Consider the following 20,659-nt stretch of genomic DNA (forward strand, 5'->3'; position numbering starts at 1 on the left):
TGACATCAATACATTCAGAGCAATGTGACCAGGGAGCCAGGCAAAGAAAGGGTTACTGAGGATCTGGTCGACAACTAACAGGGTCTGTCAAATGTTTTTTAGTCAAAAAGAAACTGTGCGTTCTGTTTTGCAGAAATTGATGTCCCCGTTTTGCAGATAAACTCACACGTTTGCAGCAAGACCACTGCAGAATGTTCTAGCACCAAGTGACCTAAAGTTAACTTAACTCATTAGCATCCTAAATTCTCCTCCTCTGGGAGGGTCCAAACAACCATTTTTAGATCGTGTGATATACGTAATAAGATGTATGTAATAACATGTTTACCTTCTATGCATGCACCTTAAAAGAATACAGTTGTTACACAGTTGTTACAAATAAACCAATTATCTTTTGCTCTCTTGTGTATAGTCCCCACCAGCACTGAGCTCCCTGAGACATTGCTTTGGAAGATATCCCCAGTGTACTCCATTGCTTGTGCAAGCAATCAACCTCTTCTTCACCTGCTTCTGCCTTGGCTGTGCTTCTCAGCTCCACGCTCACCAAGAGATGAACCCACTCAGTTCAGTTACAAGGCTTTCAAAATGCGTCAGCTACTGCATCTACCTCCACCCTCCAGGGGTCAAAGAATTTACATACCAAAGCTGACAGCTTTGAGGAAAAGAGATGAAGAGCTCGTTAAGATCTACAAAACCGAAGATAAAAGGAAAACACTGAGGAAGATGGCTTGATGTGGAAGAGGAAGAATTTCTTTTCAGAATAAAAAGCTTAATTGAAAGAGAACTGGCCTTCAAGTCCAGGATCTCTTCATTTCCAATTTAGCTGTATGTGACACCGGCGAAGGCACTTGAGATAATATGTGTGGCTGTGCCTTCTGTATTGTAAACTAGTAAACTGTACAGCAATTTAAATGTAAACTGTTGCCATTTTTAAATTGGCCCTTTTTGAAAAGACACACACACACATTCTGACCCTGGGCCTCACCTGCGTGCAGCTCTATAGTTCTTCCAAGGCAGTCGGTGGGGAGGGCTTTACATTGTCCCAGATTAGTCTTTTTGTTTCTTTGTTTCTGAGGAAGATTCTGCCTGAGCCAACATCTGTTGCCAATCTTCCTCTATTTTGTATGTGAGTTGCTGCCACAGCATGGCCACTGATGAGTCTGATGAGTGGTGTAGGTCCACACCTGGGAACTGAACGTGGACCGCCAAAGTGGAGCATGCTTAACCGAACCACCAGACCACAGGCTGCCCCCTGCCCCCCCCCCCCCGTTTTTTTATGTTTTCTACTCCCTCTGGGCTAAAAACAAAAAGGAAAAAGCCACCTTGTCAGTTTGTTAATGTCATATGTAACCTCCTGGGAAGTCTCGGCCGTGCTTTGAAGGAGGGGAGTGGGAGGGAGGCCACACTCACCCAGCCTGACCTCCCTCGGGTTGTGACATCAGAGCTCTGTTTATGTAGCTAAAGGACTATGTAGGTGGGGACCACATGGATGATCCAGGAGGCTGCACCACATCCCCTGCTCCGTTTGTTTCCTGATAGCTTGTCAGCTGCTCTAAGCAGCAGAGAGAAGAAATCTCTAAGGTTCTTTGTCACTTGGTGCCGTCTGTTTCCTTTCTCATTTCTTTCCTGAAAACTTTTTTCAATAAACACTATGAAACAGACACTAGAGGATGTCTACAAGAACACATTTATCTTTCCTCAAACGTAGAATTTTGGAGACCTTTGGCATTTGCAGAAAAGTCTCCTGTGCTGCTGTTCTCTCCTCCACATCTGGAAGGTACTGGAAGAAGTGAAGGGACATGATGCTGCCTCATTTACTGCATCTGGGTGAGGTAAAGAGGGTTCATGAGCCCTGCCTGAGAAATTCCTTCAATACATATGTCCTGGAGACCTAAAATATACTGGGCGCCACCTGGGGGTGATGGAGAAAAAGTCAAATAAGTTGGAATTTCTCTGGGAGAGTATGTGCCCCTCAAAGTCAGGAACATTATCTTATTCCACTCTGTACCCCTGGTGCAGAGCAGAGTGCTAACACACAGTAGCTGCTCCATAAATATTTGTGGTGCGCCTATTTGCTCACAGAAATCATTGTCTACAGCTGAGCAAAACTTGGCCGGATGCATACAATCTAGGGAAGAATATGCTGTGTCCTAAAGTTACAATGTCATCTCTGGCCAGAGGAAGAAATAACCCCCATTACAACAATGATTAGCATTCATCACATAACATCAGGTACTGTTAGAAGCACTTGGCATCAATCGATTTGCTTAATCCCCTTAACCGTCATAACAGCCCTGTGAGGTGGGCACCATTGTTACCCCTCTTTTATGGAGAAGACAGCAAACCACAGAGAGGTAAAGTAACTGGCCCCAGGTGCATAGAAGCCAGCTCCAGAGGTCTCATTCCTAATCTCCCAGATTGTAGTTGCCCAATCCTTCTAGAACAACAAGGCAAGGCATAAGGAGAGCAAATTAAAACAGGGGCTTTCAAATGTTTTTGGACTGTGATCCACAATAAAAATAATAAAATTTACACCGACGTCTATTTACAAACCTGAAGCAAACGTTTCAGGAAACAATACTTATCCAAATCACATGATATTTTCCATCATATTTTAATTTATTATTATTATTTTTGAAGCTGATCACAATCCACTAATTTGATTTCACAGCACACAGCTTGAAAAACCCTGGCTCAGGGGGAGGAATCCAGCCCTGCCTACTGACCCTGAGCTTGCTGTGCTTAAAGCGTATTCTCTCTGAATTTTCCCTCCTGGGGCAATTTAGTTGCAGTGTCTGTGGTGCAACCAGAGTCCCCTTTAGGCCTTTTGGACCCTGGGCTTCTGGAAATCCTTCCTCTGCCCCTCTTCTGGGTCCCTTCCCCACTCCAGGCTGCCATCTGGGGTGGAGTCTCTCTAAGATATGGCTCCAGTTATCTCTGCATATCTGGTCCCTGGAAAGCATGCACCTTTGTCCCCTCCTTCTCCCCCTCCATTGAGAGTGAAAGTGCCACCTTCTCTCCCTCTCTGCTCTGTTGTCTCAGGCCAATCCAGCTACAGTGTCTCACACAATTCTTATGTCCACCTCCCAACTGAGGGGACACAAGCTCTCTGATTGATACACTTGAGACAGAGGACACTGATGTTTATCTCCAAAGGAGTTCTCCCTCCTCCCCTCTTCAACTCCACTTCTCTCTAGATAGTAGGAAGGTGATGGGCAGAACAGATTTCACATCCTCTTAGCATGAGCTGGATTTTCTAGGACCTGGTATTGGAATATGGGGGCTTCAGCATCACCTATTACAAAGATTTTACCCTTGGCACCTCTTCTGAAAGTATGAAGAAAAGAAGAGTTCCATATTCACATCATCTTACAGATGGGTGGACTCTGGATAAATAGAGGGAATGGGAAGAGAATGAGCAGGGCTTGGAGTCTGGAATAAGCCATCCGAGTTTGGGGATTACTGGGGAACATGAGCTTCCCGTGGAGAGTCGTGTATGATGGAACTCTACAGGGAACAAGGATGGAGGTCAGTGGAATAACAACAGGCAACCCAGCCTGCCAGGGGCTCTCCCTGACTTTAGTTGACTGTCCTGCTCCAGACTGAGACGTGGACCCTTGGCACATCTCTATTCCTCCAGACTCAGAGACATGGTTCCTGCCCACAATGTGTCAATTTGATTAAGGCTTCTGTGTTTGTGAACTTTCTGCCTTTTTGCTGCCTCAACTAAAAGTTTGATCTCAGTCTTACTAACTATCCTTGTGCTTGAAACACTCTAGCAGTAGAGGCAAGAGCCAGGCAAAGGGTGAGCCCTCATGTCCTGCAAAAGCTGCTAGCCAGTGGGCCTGGGGATCGTCCTCGCCCACCACTCCACCACCCATAGCTCCCAGGGTCCCATCTATACAACTCCTCCAGGGTCAGGCAGCTGCGCCTGAGTCTACTCAGAGTGTTTCCCTCCTGAAACAGGTTGAAGACCTGGGTTCCACGCTCAGCTCTGACATTTTCTAGTTTCACGGTTTGAGTTGGTCTGAGTTTATCTTTGACTTTCAGCGTCTTCACCTGAAGTGAAGTAACGATCACATCTATCTAGATGTCTCAGACTTGTTGTGAGGAACAATGAGGTGACGTCAATAGAAGCACCTTGAAGCTCCTGTTGCTGCAACCGCTGACCTTTACCCCTGGTCAGTGGATGAAATGGAGAGAATGTCCTCACTCACGCCCTGAGTCGCTGCAGTGAAACACGGGACCGACTCTGCTTCTGAATGGTCAGTGTGCACCTCGTCATCTGTGTTTGACTTTCAAAACTGTGTTCTTACAGAGAACATGGTATCTTCAACGAGGCAGTAATAGACATTTCATGTTATCCCTCTCTTTCCAAGATTGTCTACAAAGGAATGAAGAAAACAAACTTTCAAAAAGGCAGAGAATCCAAGGTAAAACCTCCTTCCATTTTCTAAAACTTCGAAAAAGTAGTCAAACCAAATCTATAGGAAACAGGAGAGAAGAGGTCCAGCTGGTCAGGCGAAGGGCCAGGGGAAAATCCTGGTTTTGAAATATGGTGGACATCTCAGAATATTAGTATTTGGTTTTGTTGAGTTCAGGAGATAGATTTGAAAACAAAACAAAAAATGTCATTTGACAGAAATACTGTGCTGGATGGCGAGACTAATAAATGAGAAAGGGGCCGGCCCTGTGGCCAAGTGGTTAAGTTCGCTCGCTCATCTGCAGGCGGCCCAGTGTTTCGTCGGTTTGAATCCTGGGCGCGGACGTGGCACTGCTCATCGAGCCACGCTGAGGCGGTGTCCCGCATGCCACCACTAGAAGGACCCACAACTAAGAACATACAGCTATGTACCGGGGGGGGGTTTGGGGAGAAAAAGGAAAAAAAGTAAAATCTTTAAAAAAATAAATAAAATAAATAAATGAGAAATACCAGCAGATCTGTAAGCAGAACAACTCCTGGGCAGCCGTAGGAAATCGTGAAGGCGCAGAGAGGCCTGAAGAGCTCTGGGGTGGAAGCGGACCCGCCGGGAGGGACTCAATCAGCTCGGGTGTTTGTTTACACGGTTCCCAGCAGAACACGCCCCAGGGAGTCCTCTCAGTCCCCAGAGGGAGCGACTTCTCCAGGATTTAGACCCCCCCCCCCCCCCCCCCCCGCTTCCAGAAAAGTGCTTGTGGTGCCGTCTGTCACGTGTACAAAGTGAAATTGTTGACATGAAAACAGAGAACGTGGACCTTGAGGGAGGAGGCCGGTGGGCTCATTTCTTACCCATGGGGGCTTATAGTCAGATGTGGTCCTCAGGGGAACCCACAGATGTAAACAGCCAGGATTCCTGCCTCCTAGTCAGCAGGGCGAGAAGGAGCAGAGGCCCCTGGCTTGCCCATCGCCCGGACGCTTCCATGAGGCCCTCGGGCTCTCTGGGGAACATTTTGAGACTCAGGGCTCCAGGTGATTACAGCGCCTGTGATTGAACGTTAGCGCTGAGCTTCCTGCAAATCAGGGTAACCAGGGAAACACTATGGATTATGTTTTCTTTCTTCTTTGGATAACAGAAAACAAAAGGTTTTAACAGGCTCCCTGGAACAATTTTTGGAATGGCGGCCGAAGGATTAGATGGATGGCATGTGCTCAGATCATCATTTCCTTCAGTTGAATAATGGTAGTAGATATTTGTCCTTTTTTTTTTTCACTGCCTACTGTCCTAGCCCCCCGCACCCTCTTTATGTTTAGGGAATTTATTTCCCATAGCATGAGCCTTGCTGGAGAAGTGTCTCTCTCTATAAAAGCTGAAATACTCACATGGTACATTTCCCAGCACACCTTGCAGCTAATCCAGGGCTGATCAAAACTCAGCCAATCAAAACTCAGCCAATCAAATGCTAACCATATAAAGATTAGTTTCTGGGGCAACAGGGCCAGCCAGCTGTGTGGAGGACATAGTTCTGGTGGCATCCTGGCTCAGCAGCAGTGGGCCTGTCCTTGATTAACTGGCTGTGGGGTGAGTTTGGCTCTGGTTCTGACCCTAGTTCGGGGGTCACCTTTTCTCACCCAATTTCCAGCTTTCCCATCCATTCCCTGAGCTACCCATCATTCTCCCAATAAATTCCTTTCCTGTGTAAATCAGCCAGAATCCATTTCTGTTACTCGCAACCAGTTAGATTCCCAGCCGAAATGGTAACTTATGAGGCTTAGGTCTGCTGTGGGAAATACAAGATAATCCAGTGCAGTTGCATAATACTTCTATTCGACTGAAGAGAATTCAACTACGTGGCTTCACTGGACAAGAGCATGAGAGAGGAAAGTAAGATTCTTTCATTTGCTCAGTTATCCTCCTCTGTTCAAACTCAACCAAGGCCTCTAGTGTCCCAGAATAAGGAGGCCTTGGCCAAAATGCAGAGACACAAAGAATTAAATCTTAGGTTGAGCTTCAGAAGACCCAGGTTTTAGCAATTTAAAGACAAGAAGTTTGCGTGGGTAGTTTTGACTTCTATATCCACTTTTGGCTGTGCTTGCTGACTTTACAACCTAACCACCTCCTAAGATGATGCTCCACCATAGACAGCAATAGTGAGCCCTCAAGACTCCTAACTGTGCAGCGCTGGCACCCTCACTTCCCCACACACCCCTCCGCAGCTCTGCCCTCCCCACTGTCCTGGGTAACCCAGGGAACTAGAACTGGTTTAGAGCATTGATCTTAAGAAACTCCATTAGGACCAATATCCTAGAGGCAGGCAATTTGACATCTCAAATCCAGTTCCAAAGAGAAAAATTAGAAATATTTTATAGATGACTCCTTTGTTTGTATTTTCTTCACTCCCAATTCAACCGCTCACACCTGTTTAGAGAGAAAAGAGGAGAAGAGAGAGGGGAAGACAGAGGGGGAGGGGAGGAGAGAGTGAAGGGGAGGGAAAAGGAGAGGTGGGGAGGAAGGAAGAGGTCATCTATTTGAAGCCCCACAGCAGGGCTCCTGTCTTAGTCTGTTCAGGCTACTAACAAAATACCAGAGGCCGGGTGCCTTTTAGACGACAGAACTTTATTTCTCACAGTTCTGGAAGCTGGAAGTCCAAGATCAGGTGCCAGCGTGGTCGGGTTCTGGTGAGAGCCCTCTTCTGGGCTGCAGACTGCCAACTTCTCACTGTATCCTCACATGGTGAAAGACAGCGGGGGAACTCCCTGGGGTCCTTTTACAAGGGCACTAATCCCACTCATGGGGCCCCACCCTCATAACTTAATCACCCCAAAGGTCCACCTCCTAATGCCAGCACCCTGGGGGTTAGGACTTCAACATGCGAACCTGGGGAGGACACACACTTTCAGTCCCCTTCCAGCGCTGGCATCCTGTGCTCAGCTCCAGCTCTAGCTAGAACCGGAAACATTCTCAATGCACCTGGACACTCCGGATTTGAAGATGCCAGTAGCACTTTAAATGCATACCTATGCTCCCCGATTTTAACACCTCTACTTCAAAATTAAACGTTCACATGAATCACATAAAACCTGCATAGTAATTAGGAAAGAGAAGGTTACTTTCTCTCTATGTCCCAAAAAAGGTTGAAAAAAATTCCTAACTCAGGAGGTGGCAAGCGGTGGACCTGTGAGCCCTTCTGCTGCCTCAGTAAAGGAAAGTTTGTTGTGTAGCCACACCCATTCATTTACATATCGTCTATGGTCGCTTTTTCACTTTGGCAAAACCTAAAGAATTCACTGTCAGGCCCTTTACAGAATGATTTGTCAATCCTGCCTTAGCTAAAAGGAAAAGCCGAAGGCCCCTAGAACAGGGCCACCCGAAGTGTGGTCTGTGACTGCTCCCGGCCTGTGAACTGACACCGAAACAATGTTTAGAATCTTCTACAGCATGTTGACATTGCCAAGACATCCAAGTGTGTGACTCCTTTTCTTGTAATTAATTTTTATTGTATCTTTAAAAGTATTAGTTCACGAAGGATTAGAAATAAAAAATTCCAGAAGTCACAAATTTTCTATAAGAAAAATATAAGAGTTGGGCCAGCCCCAGTGGCCTAGTAGTGGTTAGGCACACTCGGCTTCCGCAGCCCTAGTTCGGTTCCAGGCGTGAACCAGCACTGCTCTGTTAGCTGTCATGCTGTACTGGTGGCCCACATACTAAAAAATGGAGGCAGATTGGCTCAGGGTGAATCTTTTGCAGCAAAAAAAAAAAGCAAAACAAGAGATAATTTGATACCCATCTTAATGACTTTAACTTGGCCTCAACAGATCAAATTCAGCCCTAGAGGTTTCATCCATAGCACAGCGTTTGCCTTGGAGAACAAAACGGAGCTGAAGGAGGCAGAACCAGGCTGAAAAATTATTTGTCTCACAAGCTGGGTTCCCACTGAAGCTTTCTCTACTTCTGTCGCTGTATTACGACCTCAATATCAGAGATACATTTACTTCTAATTAATGTACAATTGCATACAGAGCACTTTCTTTACATAGGTGCTGGGGGAATGAAAACACGGTCCAGGGCCTCTCGAAGCGTTCACTCTGGGTCAAAGGGCTAAGGCGATTATAAAAATGCGAGACACCGGAGTTTGTGGGAGGCTGCTGTGAAGAGACTGCTGTGGGGCTGGTACGGGAACTCATGTATTCATGAGTGCCACTCAGATATATCCATCTCCCCTCTGTTAAAGGCCTTTCGACCTAACAGACTAATGCAATTCGCTGAGACCTTTAAGGGAAGGTGACTGTGTGCAGGAATGCCATCAGGAAAGCCAGGCTGAGATGCAACTGCCGGGCAGCTCACTCCCTTTACAAGGGGCTGAGTCCACACACCAGCGGGTCAGCCTGTAGTTGGCAGAGGGAGCTTCTTGGACCTAAATGCTCATGTGGGAAATAATGGCTGAAAATCAATGAGCAATTATTAAAAGAATAGCAAACTAAGTAGGAGGAAAGAGTATCATATATAGTTATCCAGAAAGTTGGGAAACCACCAACTTAAACAGTATGTTAGTTCTATTTCAAGAAATATGCTCAATGCATTTTCACATAAAGTACCTCAAAATTAAGACAATGGGTTCAATTGTGAATCTAAAAAAAGTACAGTAAATATGTTATTTCCCATGTTTCCAGACTTTCTAGATCCTCTACAGTTGGCTTGTCTAATACAGTTGTCATTAGGCACACGTGGCTAGTTAAAGCAATTGTTGGAGAGTGAAGAGATGGAACATTATCCTCGCAGCAGAAAGTTCTATTGACAGTGCTGCTTTATGATGTGTGCTTCTTTTTTCCAGATTACTAGTTGGACTCAATACATTTAGAGGTACTTTACCTGAAAAGGTGTTTGGAAATTGGACAAAAACACTCTGAGCATATAATTTGAAAATATAATACACTGTTGAAAAATAAGTTTATCCCAGGTTTCCCAACTTTTTGAACATTCTCTAAATACATAATTAACTTTTTAAAGGCTGATTTTTATCTTCATCAAACTATACACAAGAATAAGGAATTAAATTATTCAGTAAGATACGGAAATATTCATTTGGGGGCCGGCTCGGTGGCGCAGTGGTTAAGTTCGCACGTTCCACTGTGGTGGCCCGGGGTTAGCCGGTTCGGATCCCAGGTGTGGACATGGCACCACTTGGCAGGCCATGCTGTGGTAGGCATCCCACATATAAAGTAGAGGAAGATGGGCACAGATGTTAGCTGAAGGCCAGTCTTCCTCAGCAAAAAGAGGAGGATTGGCAGCAGTTATCTGAGAGCTAATCTTCCTCAAAAAAAAAAGAAATATTAATTTGTTTGCCCCCGTCACCCCATCTCCCACGTCTTAGAAGCACTCTCCCCCTTTCCATGGTTTAACGTGTGTCTCCCTGTCTCTAAGGGAGATGCTCACACTGCTGCTGCTCATGTTTTCAGGCTGGGCATCTACCTACTCACTTCCCACCAAGGGAAGATGAGCATTTCTTCTCCAAACGCTTCCTACCGCTGTCCCTGCACACTTCCCATCTCCTCATCCTCCCAACAGATCTATTTCGTTTTATAAAAATTCAGTGCTGTAATTATGACCATGTAAATGATAGTCACAGCTTAACTATACAGAACATTATTTGTCTTATTTGTCTGTGCACAAGTACAAAAGCTTGATGAATTTTCACAAAGCGAGCACACGATGCAACTAGCCCCCAACTCTAGAAACAGCACAGTAAGACAGAAGCACCCAACAGCCTTCATGATCCTCCCGTCATCTCTGTCCTCAGGAACCATTTGGACTTTTTGCTATAGTTTTGCCTGTTCTTAAAATTTATACAGAATCACACAGTATGTACTCTTTCTTATCTGGTTTCTTCTGCTGTTCTTTTTCCAGCTTGAGATCAAAGCTTACATTATTGATCTTACCTAATAAATGTATTTAAAGCTATAAATCTTTTGAGGGAAGCATTAGCTGCATCCCTTTAATTTTTACATGTTGCATGTTGTTCACTTCAACATAGCTTTCCATTGTGATATTTTTGCATTTTTAAAAATATTAATTTTTCTCCATGGTGTTGTGATCAACGTGTTCTTCATACCAATCCTTGGAAATCTGTTGAGACGTCTTCTGTGTCCTGGACAATAGCTGCAGTGGAGGTCACCACCTGATTAGTTTATGATGATGCGGTCACTCTACAAGATCAATCAAATTTCTGTCTGGTCTGAACAGATATGCTGGGTGGCTTGACCCTGAATCTTTCAGGATTTTTGACGATGGCTCTCTGCAATTTCCCGAGATGTGGCATTGATTTGGTTTACTGTTCTGGCTTCTACTTAGCCCTCCTTATGATCAGGGAACCAAAGTGGGGATTCTGTCAGATGTCAAGTATGTCTATTCTCAATACACTCAGGAACAGGGGAAATTAGCACAGGGGAGGTCCATGGACGAACTGAGCTGCCTGGACACAAGCCGGGGCTCAGAGTCCATGTATCACCTGACCCAGAAGGAAGTCAACTGTCAAAGAAACGTCGAGTCACAGCCACATCACAAAGAGTACAGAAGGTGACTTTGCAATGACAGGCAATAGGCACATGGCAGCACATTCACAGCCTTCGTCAGATCTAAGTTCATGAATTCTGTGTCTGAACTGTACTAAACCCTTCCATTGAGATTTTAATTTCAATTATTTTTTCATCACCATAAATTCTATTTTGACAATTCTTAAATCTGCCCAATTTTTACAGAACCTTGTTATTTTACCGTTTCTGACTCTCTTTTATTTCTTTACACATATGCAACAGTCATTTCAGATTCTGTATCTGATAATCCCTACATCTGTCATCTTCCTAGGGCTCATTCTATAATTTTTCTTTTACTCTTGCTTACAATCGCATCTCTTTTTACAGCGTGGACTTATCTTCCAGCTCCATCTCTGAAGGTCAGATTGGATCTCCTCTATCAGCCTCACATCCATTTTCCAGGTAAGAGGGAACAGGAACAGGCTGGCACTTTCACGAGGAAAGCGAAACCATCCTCATAAATGCCAAGTGGAATTTGCTTCCATCTCCCTGGTCAGAACCGTGTCACATGCCAGCCCTGACTGCAGGCTTTTAGGCCTTCATGGCTGAGAGTGCTGGAGATGAAAGTTGAAAGAGCAACTGTGCGTTCCTGCTTACAGCAGAGCAAGGCGAGAGTGCCAGGTCACTGCCATAGGGTTGGTGGCACAAGTCATGAAGGTTACAGAGCCCTGTTAGGAGCAGGAGTCATGGAAGGGAACTCAGACCCACTTATACTCCTTTGGCTCTTGTAACTCCCAAATGGCATGAGGACCCTCACTCTCAGAGAGTGGACTTTTGAGAGTACTGTCGTCTGTGAATGCTCTCCAAATAAACCTGTCGCTGTGCCACAGGCATAAAAAACAGGGCCCCTTACAGGCAAGGCCTTTGGCTGCAGACCCACCACTGCACGCCAGGTTGTCCCTACAGCTGCCGCCTGTGACCTGCTAGTCAGGCCTCTAACACACCTGAAGGGAAGCATCAGCCAACAAATTAGGATCTTATACAGACAAGGCGAAGATTCCAGCTGACCCAGGGAGACAGGAAACATCGCTTAGTCAAGATTGATTTCAAGGCCTAAAAGCAGTCAGACTAATCAAAAATGGTACTATTACAATTTCTTATAATGCATAAATACTAAATATAAACTTCAAAAAATGTAGGAGTGAATACTTCTAAACCGCATACTATACAATTTTCAAGCAATGGCTATTTAACAAAATGTAAGGTGGCAACATCACAGAACTTTCACACACTTAATGAGGACACAATTAGCAGCAGGCTATTCGAACAAGCACACATCTGCTTCTACACTTTCCATGCTTGTCTTTACCTTTGCATCTTAAAGCCACTGATAATACGCTTCTTTCAAGTATGAGATTTCTAACATTAAATTACATTTTCTAAGTGTTTTTATAAAGGAGAAATGAAAAAGACATATGCTACATTGTTTGTCATAAATTCATACACCAAACACTAAAACACAATCCACCTGAATGTATCCATGCTTCCCTGTCTCTCACATGAGCTGTAGATGTTTTTCTAAGTAATCTATAAATATTTTTGCTAAAATCTCTTCTCTAAGTCATTCATGCAGATTAGGAAAAATGATTTATAATGAGTTATCTTTTAAAATTTCCTTCTATATATTTCTATATATTTCTCTCCCCAACCCCCCACCAAATCTGGTGCTAAAGTAAACAATAATGCAGTGTGCAATGGGGCCCAGACAGTCTGCAATTCTTGTTTCCAAAATATCTAAAGACTTCATCTTTCTGCCAATATAAACAAAAGTCTCAAGTGGCCAAAAATCACTTCTTAGTAGTTTGTAAGAAGAAATAATGCATCATATAAAGATTATTTAACTAAAACGTTATTATTTATGTCCTTCCCCCAAGCTGCAAGCACTCTTTAGCATTAAATTACATTGTGCATATACAACTACAACAGTTTGTAGTTGCTCAGGAACATATGATGACGTTAAAAATAAATAACTATTTCACAGTTTAATTGGCTCTTAAGTAGTCTCCCCAGGGGGAGAACAGGTATTTTGTGTTCTTTAAGAAATTGGTATATATGAATGAACTGCTATGTGTTTATTTAAAATTTGAGGAAACGTAAAGATGAAGTTTTTGGGTTTTTTTCTAAAATGCAATACAGATTTGCAGTTAATCACTGTCCATATAGTGAAGGGATGGAATGATAGGCACAGATGGAGTCTTCTGTAAGTGAACAGGTGTAGGATAATCTAAATGGGAAAAAAACTGAGACTGACAATTGTTTAAAGGAAAAAAGAACCAAAGTCAAGAAAAATGTTAAAGTAGAATGTCTACTCTTAAAAAGACGAGAGAAGTGTTATACAACACAAAAATGAGACCTAGAGATTCAGAAAAGACTCATTTTACTGCTTTAAAACACAGATGAAAAATGATAAGCAGAGGGAGTGTAGACCAATTAGTCCAAGGCAGCTGTAACAAAAATGGAACGCAGTACAATGATCTGACCTCATTAAGGAAATGACTGATTACAGTGAAATTTCACAAGTCTTCATGTCTAATAATACATTAATGTACAAAATATCACAAATACAAAGTCTTGATTTTCCCCCTGAGGCTTGTCATAAACTATCAAACCTCCGTTTAATCCACTGACTTTTACCACCTTCTCTGTTGAGCGGCACACGCTATACAAGTACAGACATGCGAGTATTTTACCACTAGAGCTGTCCTTCTCATCTCCAACTAGGGACTTCCCTTTTTACTCACACTTATATACATTTCATCTCCATTATAAGACACTTAAGACCTTTCCAGTGGTAGATTTTAATCTATATATTACATTAAAAAGAATCTTCATTTCTAAAATGAATCTTTTTAGTACTGTAGCATGACGGGTTTAACTGAACAGCTGAAGCGTAACTACACTGTACTGTTTAAACTAATTCACAGCTGTAGGAAAAGGTTTGATTTTTAAAATATAACAGAGATGAGATCGCACAGTTATGAGTGGTAAAATACTAGAAAACAGTGAATGAATAAATAAGATAATTTTTCATCAGTGGCCATTCATTATTTTGCTTTTAGGAACCTGGAAGAAACTGTCTTCTTTGAGTTTCAAGTGTTCTGGTAAATCGAGTCGTTTCTTAGCTTCCTCAATATCACCGTGAATGGCTGAAATAAGTGACTCTGCAGAGAGAACACACCAGGACAAGATGATCAGAAACTGCCGCTGGACTTTCCACCACTCCCGTGCGCAGCCTCCTGCAGACTCCGAGGCTGGCAGCATCTCTAGCATGGGGTAGATGCCCTGTAAATGCCTGTCCCATCCCTTCTTCCAGACTCAAGTAGAAGTCAATGGTACACAAAAGATTGCCTTAATCTTCTTGCAATTTCTTAGAGAAAGGCATCAGCAAAAAGGTACATTGAAAATACCTGATGGAAGAAACATATATTCAGTATCAATTCTCTTCAGTATTTACACCTGTGAAAGAAACTCTACAACAGAATTAACACTATCACACTACACTAAGATACTCGATACCATTCACTTCAAATGTTCTGATTTACTGTTTCTTACACGTCAAGCATTGCAAAGCACCCATTAGTCATCACAGTATTAATTCTTACTCGTTCTTTAAAACATGAAAAGGAAATAAACATGTCATTAACTTCATACTGTTGGAGAGAGGCAGCCAGCCTGCTGGGTTTGAATCCAGGCTCCATCACTTACTATGTGACCCTGGGCAAACTACTTAACCTCTCTGTGCCAAATTCCTCTACTGTGAAATGGGCAGAATAATTCCTCATACGGTGGTTGCGAGGATGAAATGAGTTAATTCACGTAAGGCACTTAAAACTGTGCCTGGCACATATCAAGTGTGCAAATATTATCTGTCCTGCCATGGTTACTACTAGTAGAAGCAGTAGAAGGAGCTGCGCTAATATTTAGAAGATCTAAATAAGACCTTACCTAAAGAATCGAAGTTCCTTTCTGGTCTGAGGTAGCCAACGATGGCCACGTTGAGGATTTCCCCATAGAAGTCCTCTTTGAAGGTGTGCATGATATGAGTTTCCTACAGTCAAGAAATGTTAAAAAGATTACCATCAGATTACAGAGTACTGAAATTTGAAATGTATCTTCATGTTTATGGTGGGGTAATCTAAATGAAACAATCAACGCTCATTAAATTTTTACAGACAGGTTAAAATCTAAGGGCAGTTTTTCCTGAATTCTTCCATCGCTCCTGTTCCTGCCCCTGAATTTACATGTAAACATTATAACTGAGTAAGGCAGATGTTATACCACAAATCTGATACGATTTGACGTTTATAGAAAAAGCTGACATGCACCGAAGTAATTAAGAGTCTTATCAAGGTGAAAAAACTGAGCAAAGACATCAAAGAGGGAACGAGCAAAGTATTAAGAGAAGTTACTACTGAAAGAACTAGTTCTGAGGTGAATCAGGACCCATGTCTCTGACACACACCACGTTACAGAACCCTGAGGGTCAGGCAGAGCTGGAGGCTGACGTGGGGGCAGAAGAGTCAACGCAGGTTCCTGACACGGGGATGACGTGACAAACGGGCACAGGACGCGCTGAAGCAAAACGGTGCAGGAGGGAGGAGTGCTCTGGGCTCTGAATTTTCGTAGACTCCTATAAAGGACAAACCTGAGTCCAAAAGGCAGAAAATCAATGAAGAGAGCAAACAAATACAGAAGATGTTGAGGCTGGACTAGGATGTGGCCCTGGAAATGGAGACGTTTAGACAATTTAGAAACATGTACCCTGAAACCAGAAGTATATTCTCATGTGTGACTTAGAAAATTGAATCTAGGAAGTGATCCTTAAACCTGAAGCGTCTATTACAAATCAGCTAAGAGTGCAGCTAGACCGTTCAGAGTAATAAAACCAATACAGAGATAATAGGAGCAACGTACACCTAATGAGAAATCAAATATGAAAATCTGCATTCAGTAATTGTTTATTCTTTCTTACCTAACATAGCAAGTTCCCCATGTACACTTGAAATGATTCAGACCAAAAAAGGGAAGGAAATATCACACAAGACTTTAAGATTAAGGTGAGTTTTATTTTCTCTCTTAAAAAAAAATAAAATAACCTAGTCTCTCATAACCTTTTTGATTTGTTGGGGGAGGGTTATGATCCTCTGAGGTCATTAAAATGGGCTCTCTCAAGTGTCCCTATGTAGAACTTTGCATATAACTTAATAGGATTTATGGGTTTAATGAAGCCCATTGAAAAAAAAGAACCCTGATTTAAACAACTTAAAAGAAGAAAATATGGATATTAGAAACAGGACTTTTCTTTATAATATGGCTCTTATTAGAGCTTCAGCTTGGTTAGATTACTAAATCTAAAATTGCGTATAGAAGAGTGGAAGTTATATACGAGGCTAAACTGAAAGCATCTAAGAGAAGCAGGACAGCACTGCAGTAAGAGCTGAGCTAAGAATCAAGTCTGGGTCCACACTTGGCTAACGGCACACCCGCCCTCGCTGGGGCTCAGTTTTCTCAGCTGTAACTGAGGGGTTTCAGTCAGAAGACACAAGGTGCCCCATGGCTTTGTACTACAAACCAATATATTTAACTTGCATTCTTTCTTTTCAGTAAAATTTTGAATAGTAAAAAGGACACTAAGATATGTAAGACCTCGACAATGATCATTACAAACCTTATTGAGAGAAAAGGTATGATGTCTACCCTCCCTAAATTGATCCACAGATTCAATGCTATCCCAATCAAAATCTTAGCAGGTTTATTTTTCTTTTTTTTGTGATGAAAACTGACAAGTGATTCTAAAATTCGTGTGGAAATGTGAAAGGCCAAAATCATCCAAGAAAATCTTGAAAACAAAATTGGAAGACTTACACAATCAGACATCAAGACTATTAAAGCTATGAAAAGTATGACAGTGTGGTATTGGCCCAAGGATACACTAGGAGACTGAGTATGTATGAGTGTATTTTGGACTCACACAGATAGTGACTTGATTTATGACCAAGGTGACATGGCAGTGCTGTCAGGAAAGGACCATATTTTCAGTAAATGGGCTGGGTCAATATCCATATGGAAAAAAAAATTAACTTTTATCCCTACCTCACACCATGCTCCAAAATCAATTCGATATGAAAAAATAAGACAATTAAGCTGTTAGAAGAAAACACAGATGAATATCTTCATGACTCTGGAGTAGGCGAAGATTTCTTAAATAGAATATAAAAAGCACTAACTAAAAGAAAAATGATGAATTTGATTATATTAAAATTAAGAACCTCTTTTCTTCAAAAGACACCATTCCATTAAGTGAATAATAATGAAAAAAAAGCAACAGAGTGGGAAAAGGTATTTGCAATACATAATTCCAACAAAGGAATTAGATCTAGAATATATTAAGAACTTCTTCAAGGCAGTAAGACAGCCAATCCAATTTTTAAAAAAGTCTTTAACAGGCATATGATAGATGTCTGTTATTGGCAAAGAAAAGAAAAAAGAAAAACTCTGAAAAGTATGGACCTCCTACCAATGGAAAACTGAGTTTCTCCTAACCATGGAAGGACTTCCAAGGGATTCCACGACTAGATCTATAGTAACAGTTCTGTTATCTGAGTAGCTAATATGGAAAAATTAGTCATGGGCCAGTGGCCTCCCCTCCCCTTCATTTCTTCCCTCATTCTATGGAAAAATATTTTGTGTTCCTTCAATTCTTTTCCTTTTCTACTCCAACAAATAATGTTCACATCCTTAATACTCAAAAGTAAGAGAAATAGAGCACAACGTTAAGTTGTCTGGGCCATTTCTATTGCTTATACAGCACTCAGCTGTGTGGTTTTCCAACTGTGACACACTTCTCTTCTATAAACTCTTCAAAGAGGATGAAATTTAGATCAATTATAACTGTTTTTGCCACACACTTGAGCTGATCAAAAGATTCAGCTATATCTAGCAGAATAAGCCCTTAAGCTGTGTGGGTCCTGTGAAAAGGGCAGAAAAGCATACCCTCAAAGTGGTTTAAAAGAGAAAAAAAAGCATCACCTTGCAATTTTATCAGAAAGCACTATCCAAGCAAGCAGTTCTACTGTAACAGGGTGACCAAGTAACTGAAGAGTGAATCAACTACATGAACTGTGGCAAGCTCAATTTTATGAAACATGATCTTAAATACTTTATTTTTATCTCCAGTAAAAGTAAATACATGAGCAGTTATAAAAATTACTATTATTATAATTTTGGTTTGTAATTCCACTTTTTATTTTCTACACAATTTGAAATATAAATGCATAAAAATTATTAGTCTGTGTTATTGGGCACACAATGTATAAAGACGTAATTTGTGAATTTTTGTAAACTATTAAAGTTAAGTCGGTGTAAATTCAAATTAGATTTTTACAACTTTAGGATGTTAAATATAATCCCCATCCTAACCACAAAGAAAATATCTATAGAAAATATACAAGAGGAATTGAGAAGGGGATCAAAATGTGTCAATACGAAAAAAATTAACTAAATGCCAAAGTCAGTAATGGAGGAAATGACAAAAAAGCTGTAAGGCATATAGAAAACAAACAGCAAAATAGCAGAAGTCCGGCTTTACCAGTAATTAGTTTAAATGTAAATAGATTAAACTGTCCAATGAAAAGGCAGAGATTAACAGAATGGATTTTAAAAATCCATTATCCAACTATACCCCTTTTTATAAGACACTCACTTTAGATCCAAAGAGACATATAGATTGCAAGTGAAAGGATGGAAAAAGTTATTCCATTCAAAGAGTAACTAAATACTTCACTTTTAAATCCTTCAAGTATACTGCCAGAAATTCTAGTATTTAGGTATGTTGTGATTACCACTGGAGAGTTCTAGTGCATCTAATACTGCAGATTACCCTAAATCATCATCCTATTTTCAGTTACAGAGCTCAATACAAGTCTTACCATGGACTTCTTCGTATTCTTGTAGTATGGGTTCCATCCTATGCTCACCATCATCCTATGGACATCTCCACTTCCCACACTGGCCCAACCATAATAAATGCCACTGGACAGATCAGCTGGAAGATTATCTACTACTTGTTCAGGAAAGTTAGCTAAACAACAAAAGTAAATATTCTGAGTGTTAAGAGTTTCATATAAAATATTTCTAAAAATCACAAGCAAGGGTAGTCTAAATCATTACAATCACAAGATTCCCAGGATCTTTCCTATGATTATCAACCCCATCACTCCATATTCTGGCTCGGACTTCTTTCTCCTCTGCATGTGGACAGGCTAAGAACAAGGTACCAGATCACAGTAAATGCGGAAACCTCTCCCAAAAAAGCATACACTCTCGAGTAGGAGAAGAAAACAGGTAGCCAAGCTGGGTTTTTCAGACCTAGTCTTTCTTAAGGAGGTTCGGAAGCTCTTGAAAAGATTCTTATTTTCGAAATACACATGCCTAGGCCCCAAGCTCAAAGCCTAGGGGCAGGCCTGGGGTGTATTTTTAACGATGAATTATGCATACCGTCAGGTCCTGACTATTAAAACGAATGTAGACAAAACAAAAAAGATATGTGGTTCTCATTCGACTGCTAGCAACAGATTTAAAGAAAAGAAAACCTTACAGTGGGCTTGAGAATTTGGCCAACGGCCCACATTACGTTTTCTAATGGACAAAGCGCGTGCCAGGCTTGGCAGGCCCATCATGGCTGGATAGGGAGGCGGGGAAATGGGGACCCCGAAGCTCAGCTTGGGCTTCCGCCCTCATCACCCCTCAAGCTCGGTCCCTGATGGGCTCGGAGCCCCCGACTCGCACGAGCTCCCTCAGCCCGATCGAAGGTCCTCCGCCTCATTATCGGGAACCAGGAGGAGGGGAGGGGTCACCCTGTGCGTAGCCACAAGATCTGGCCCCGAGCCCCCGCTGACGTCCCCGCTCCCACGTGACCCGGCCCGGGGTGGGGGACCTCCGCGCCCCCTGCGCTCACCCGTGGGGATGCCCAGCTCCTTGGCGCCGCGCCCGAAGCCCCGCACCACCTCGCCGCGGCAGAAGTACGGCAGGTGCCTCATGACCCCGTCCGCCCCGGGCGCTGGGGGCCCGGTCCGCGCATCCTGCGGGGCCGCCGTTGAGGAGGTGCCCGCACCCCCCGGACCAGCCGGGGGACACGGGCGGGAGCTCGGGCTGCCGGGCGGGAAGATGTACAATGGGCCAGGCGGCGCCGACGACACGCCCCGGCGAGTCTGTCCTGCTGCTGACCGAACAGAAGCCACCGAGCGGTTCAGAGGCTGCGTCTGTGCCCGGGAGCGGCGACGCGGTGGAAGTCAGCGCGGCTGTGGGCGGAGCTCGGCTGGGCGGCCCGAGTGTTGTACAAGTTTTGTTTCCTTGTCTTGTCCCAATTGCATTAGCTAGTACTTTCAATACAACGTTGTAAAGGAAGGATGGAAGGGGACACCTTACCTTGTTTCTCATTTTAGTGGGAAAACGTCTAATTTGTCATCATTAAGTATGATGTTAGACGTAGGTTTTTTGTAGATGTTCTTTATCCAGTGGAAGAAATTCCCCTCTGTTCCAAGTTTGCTGAGAGTTTTTATTATGCCTGGGTATTGAATTCTGTGAAATGCTTTTTCTGCATCTATTGATACAATCATTTGATTATTCTTAGCTTGTTGATGTAATGGATTCCAT

At 42.8% G+C, this 20,659-nt stretch overlaps 1 protein-coding gene and 1 long non-coding RNA gene across 2 annotated transcripts in view; one reads left to right on the forward strand and one right to left on the reverse strand.

Moving 5' to 3' along the window:
- LOC139041672 (uncharacterized) overlaps positions 1–15,184 on the forward strand; it is a 38,330-nt gene extending 23,146 nt beyond the window's left edge. Inside the window, exons 2-3 of the long non-coding RNA XR_011497277.1 lie at positions 11,333–11,407; positions 14,065–15,184. This is a non-coding gene — a long non-coding RNA (uncharacterized lncRNA). The remainder of the gene's footprint in view (positions 1–11,332; positions 11,408–14,064) is intronic.
- Positions 11,186–20,312, reverse strand: LOC106827825 (riboflavin kinase-like). Its single transcript, XM_044767603.2, has 4 exons — positions 19,962–20,312; positions 18,934–19,085; positions 14,951–15,053; positions 11,186–14,166 (listed from the first exon to the last, which is right to left on the reverse strand). The coding sequence occupies exons 1-4, from the start codon at positions 20,041–20,043 to the stop codon at positions 14,036–14,038; spliced, it is 468 nt and encodes a 155-aa protein (XP_044623538.2). The 5' UTR covers positions 20,044–20,312; the 3' UTR covers positions 11,186–14,035.
- Between the last annotated feature and the right edge of the window lie 347 nt (positions 20,313–20,659).

This window comes from Equus asinus, chromosome 23, assembly GCF_041296235.1.
Source record: "Equus asinus isolate D_3611 breed Donkey chromosome 23, EquAss-T2T_v2, whole genome shotgun sequence".
NCBI classification, from domain to species: Eukaryota; Metazoa; Chordata; class Mammalia; order Perissodactyla; family Equidae; genus Equus; species Equus asinus.

Coding starts and splice junctions, on each gene's coding strand:
- LOC106827825 (XM_044767603.2), bottom strand. CDS start 20,043: ATGAGGCACCTGCCGTACTTCTGCCGCGGCGAGGTGGTGCGGGGCTTC. Junction 19,086..19,961: donor GGAGCTGGGCATCCCCACGG/GTGAGCGCAGGG, acceptor TTTGTTGTTTAG/CTAACTTTCCTGAACAAGTA. Junction 14,167..14,950: donor AAGGAACTTCGATTCTTTAG/GTAAGGTCTTAT, acceptor TTCTCTCTGCAG/AGTCACTTATTTCAGCCATT.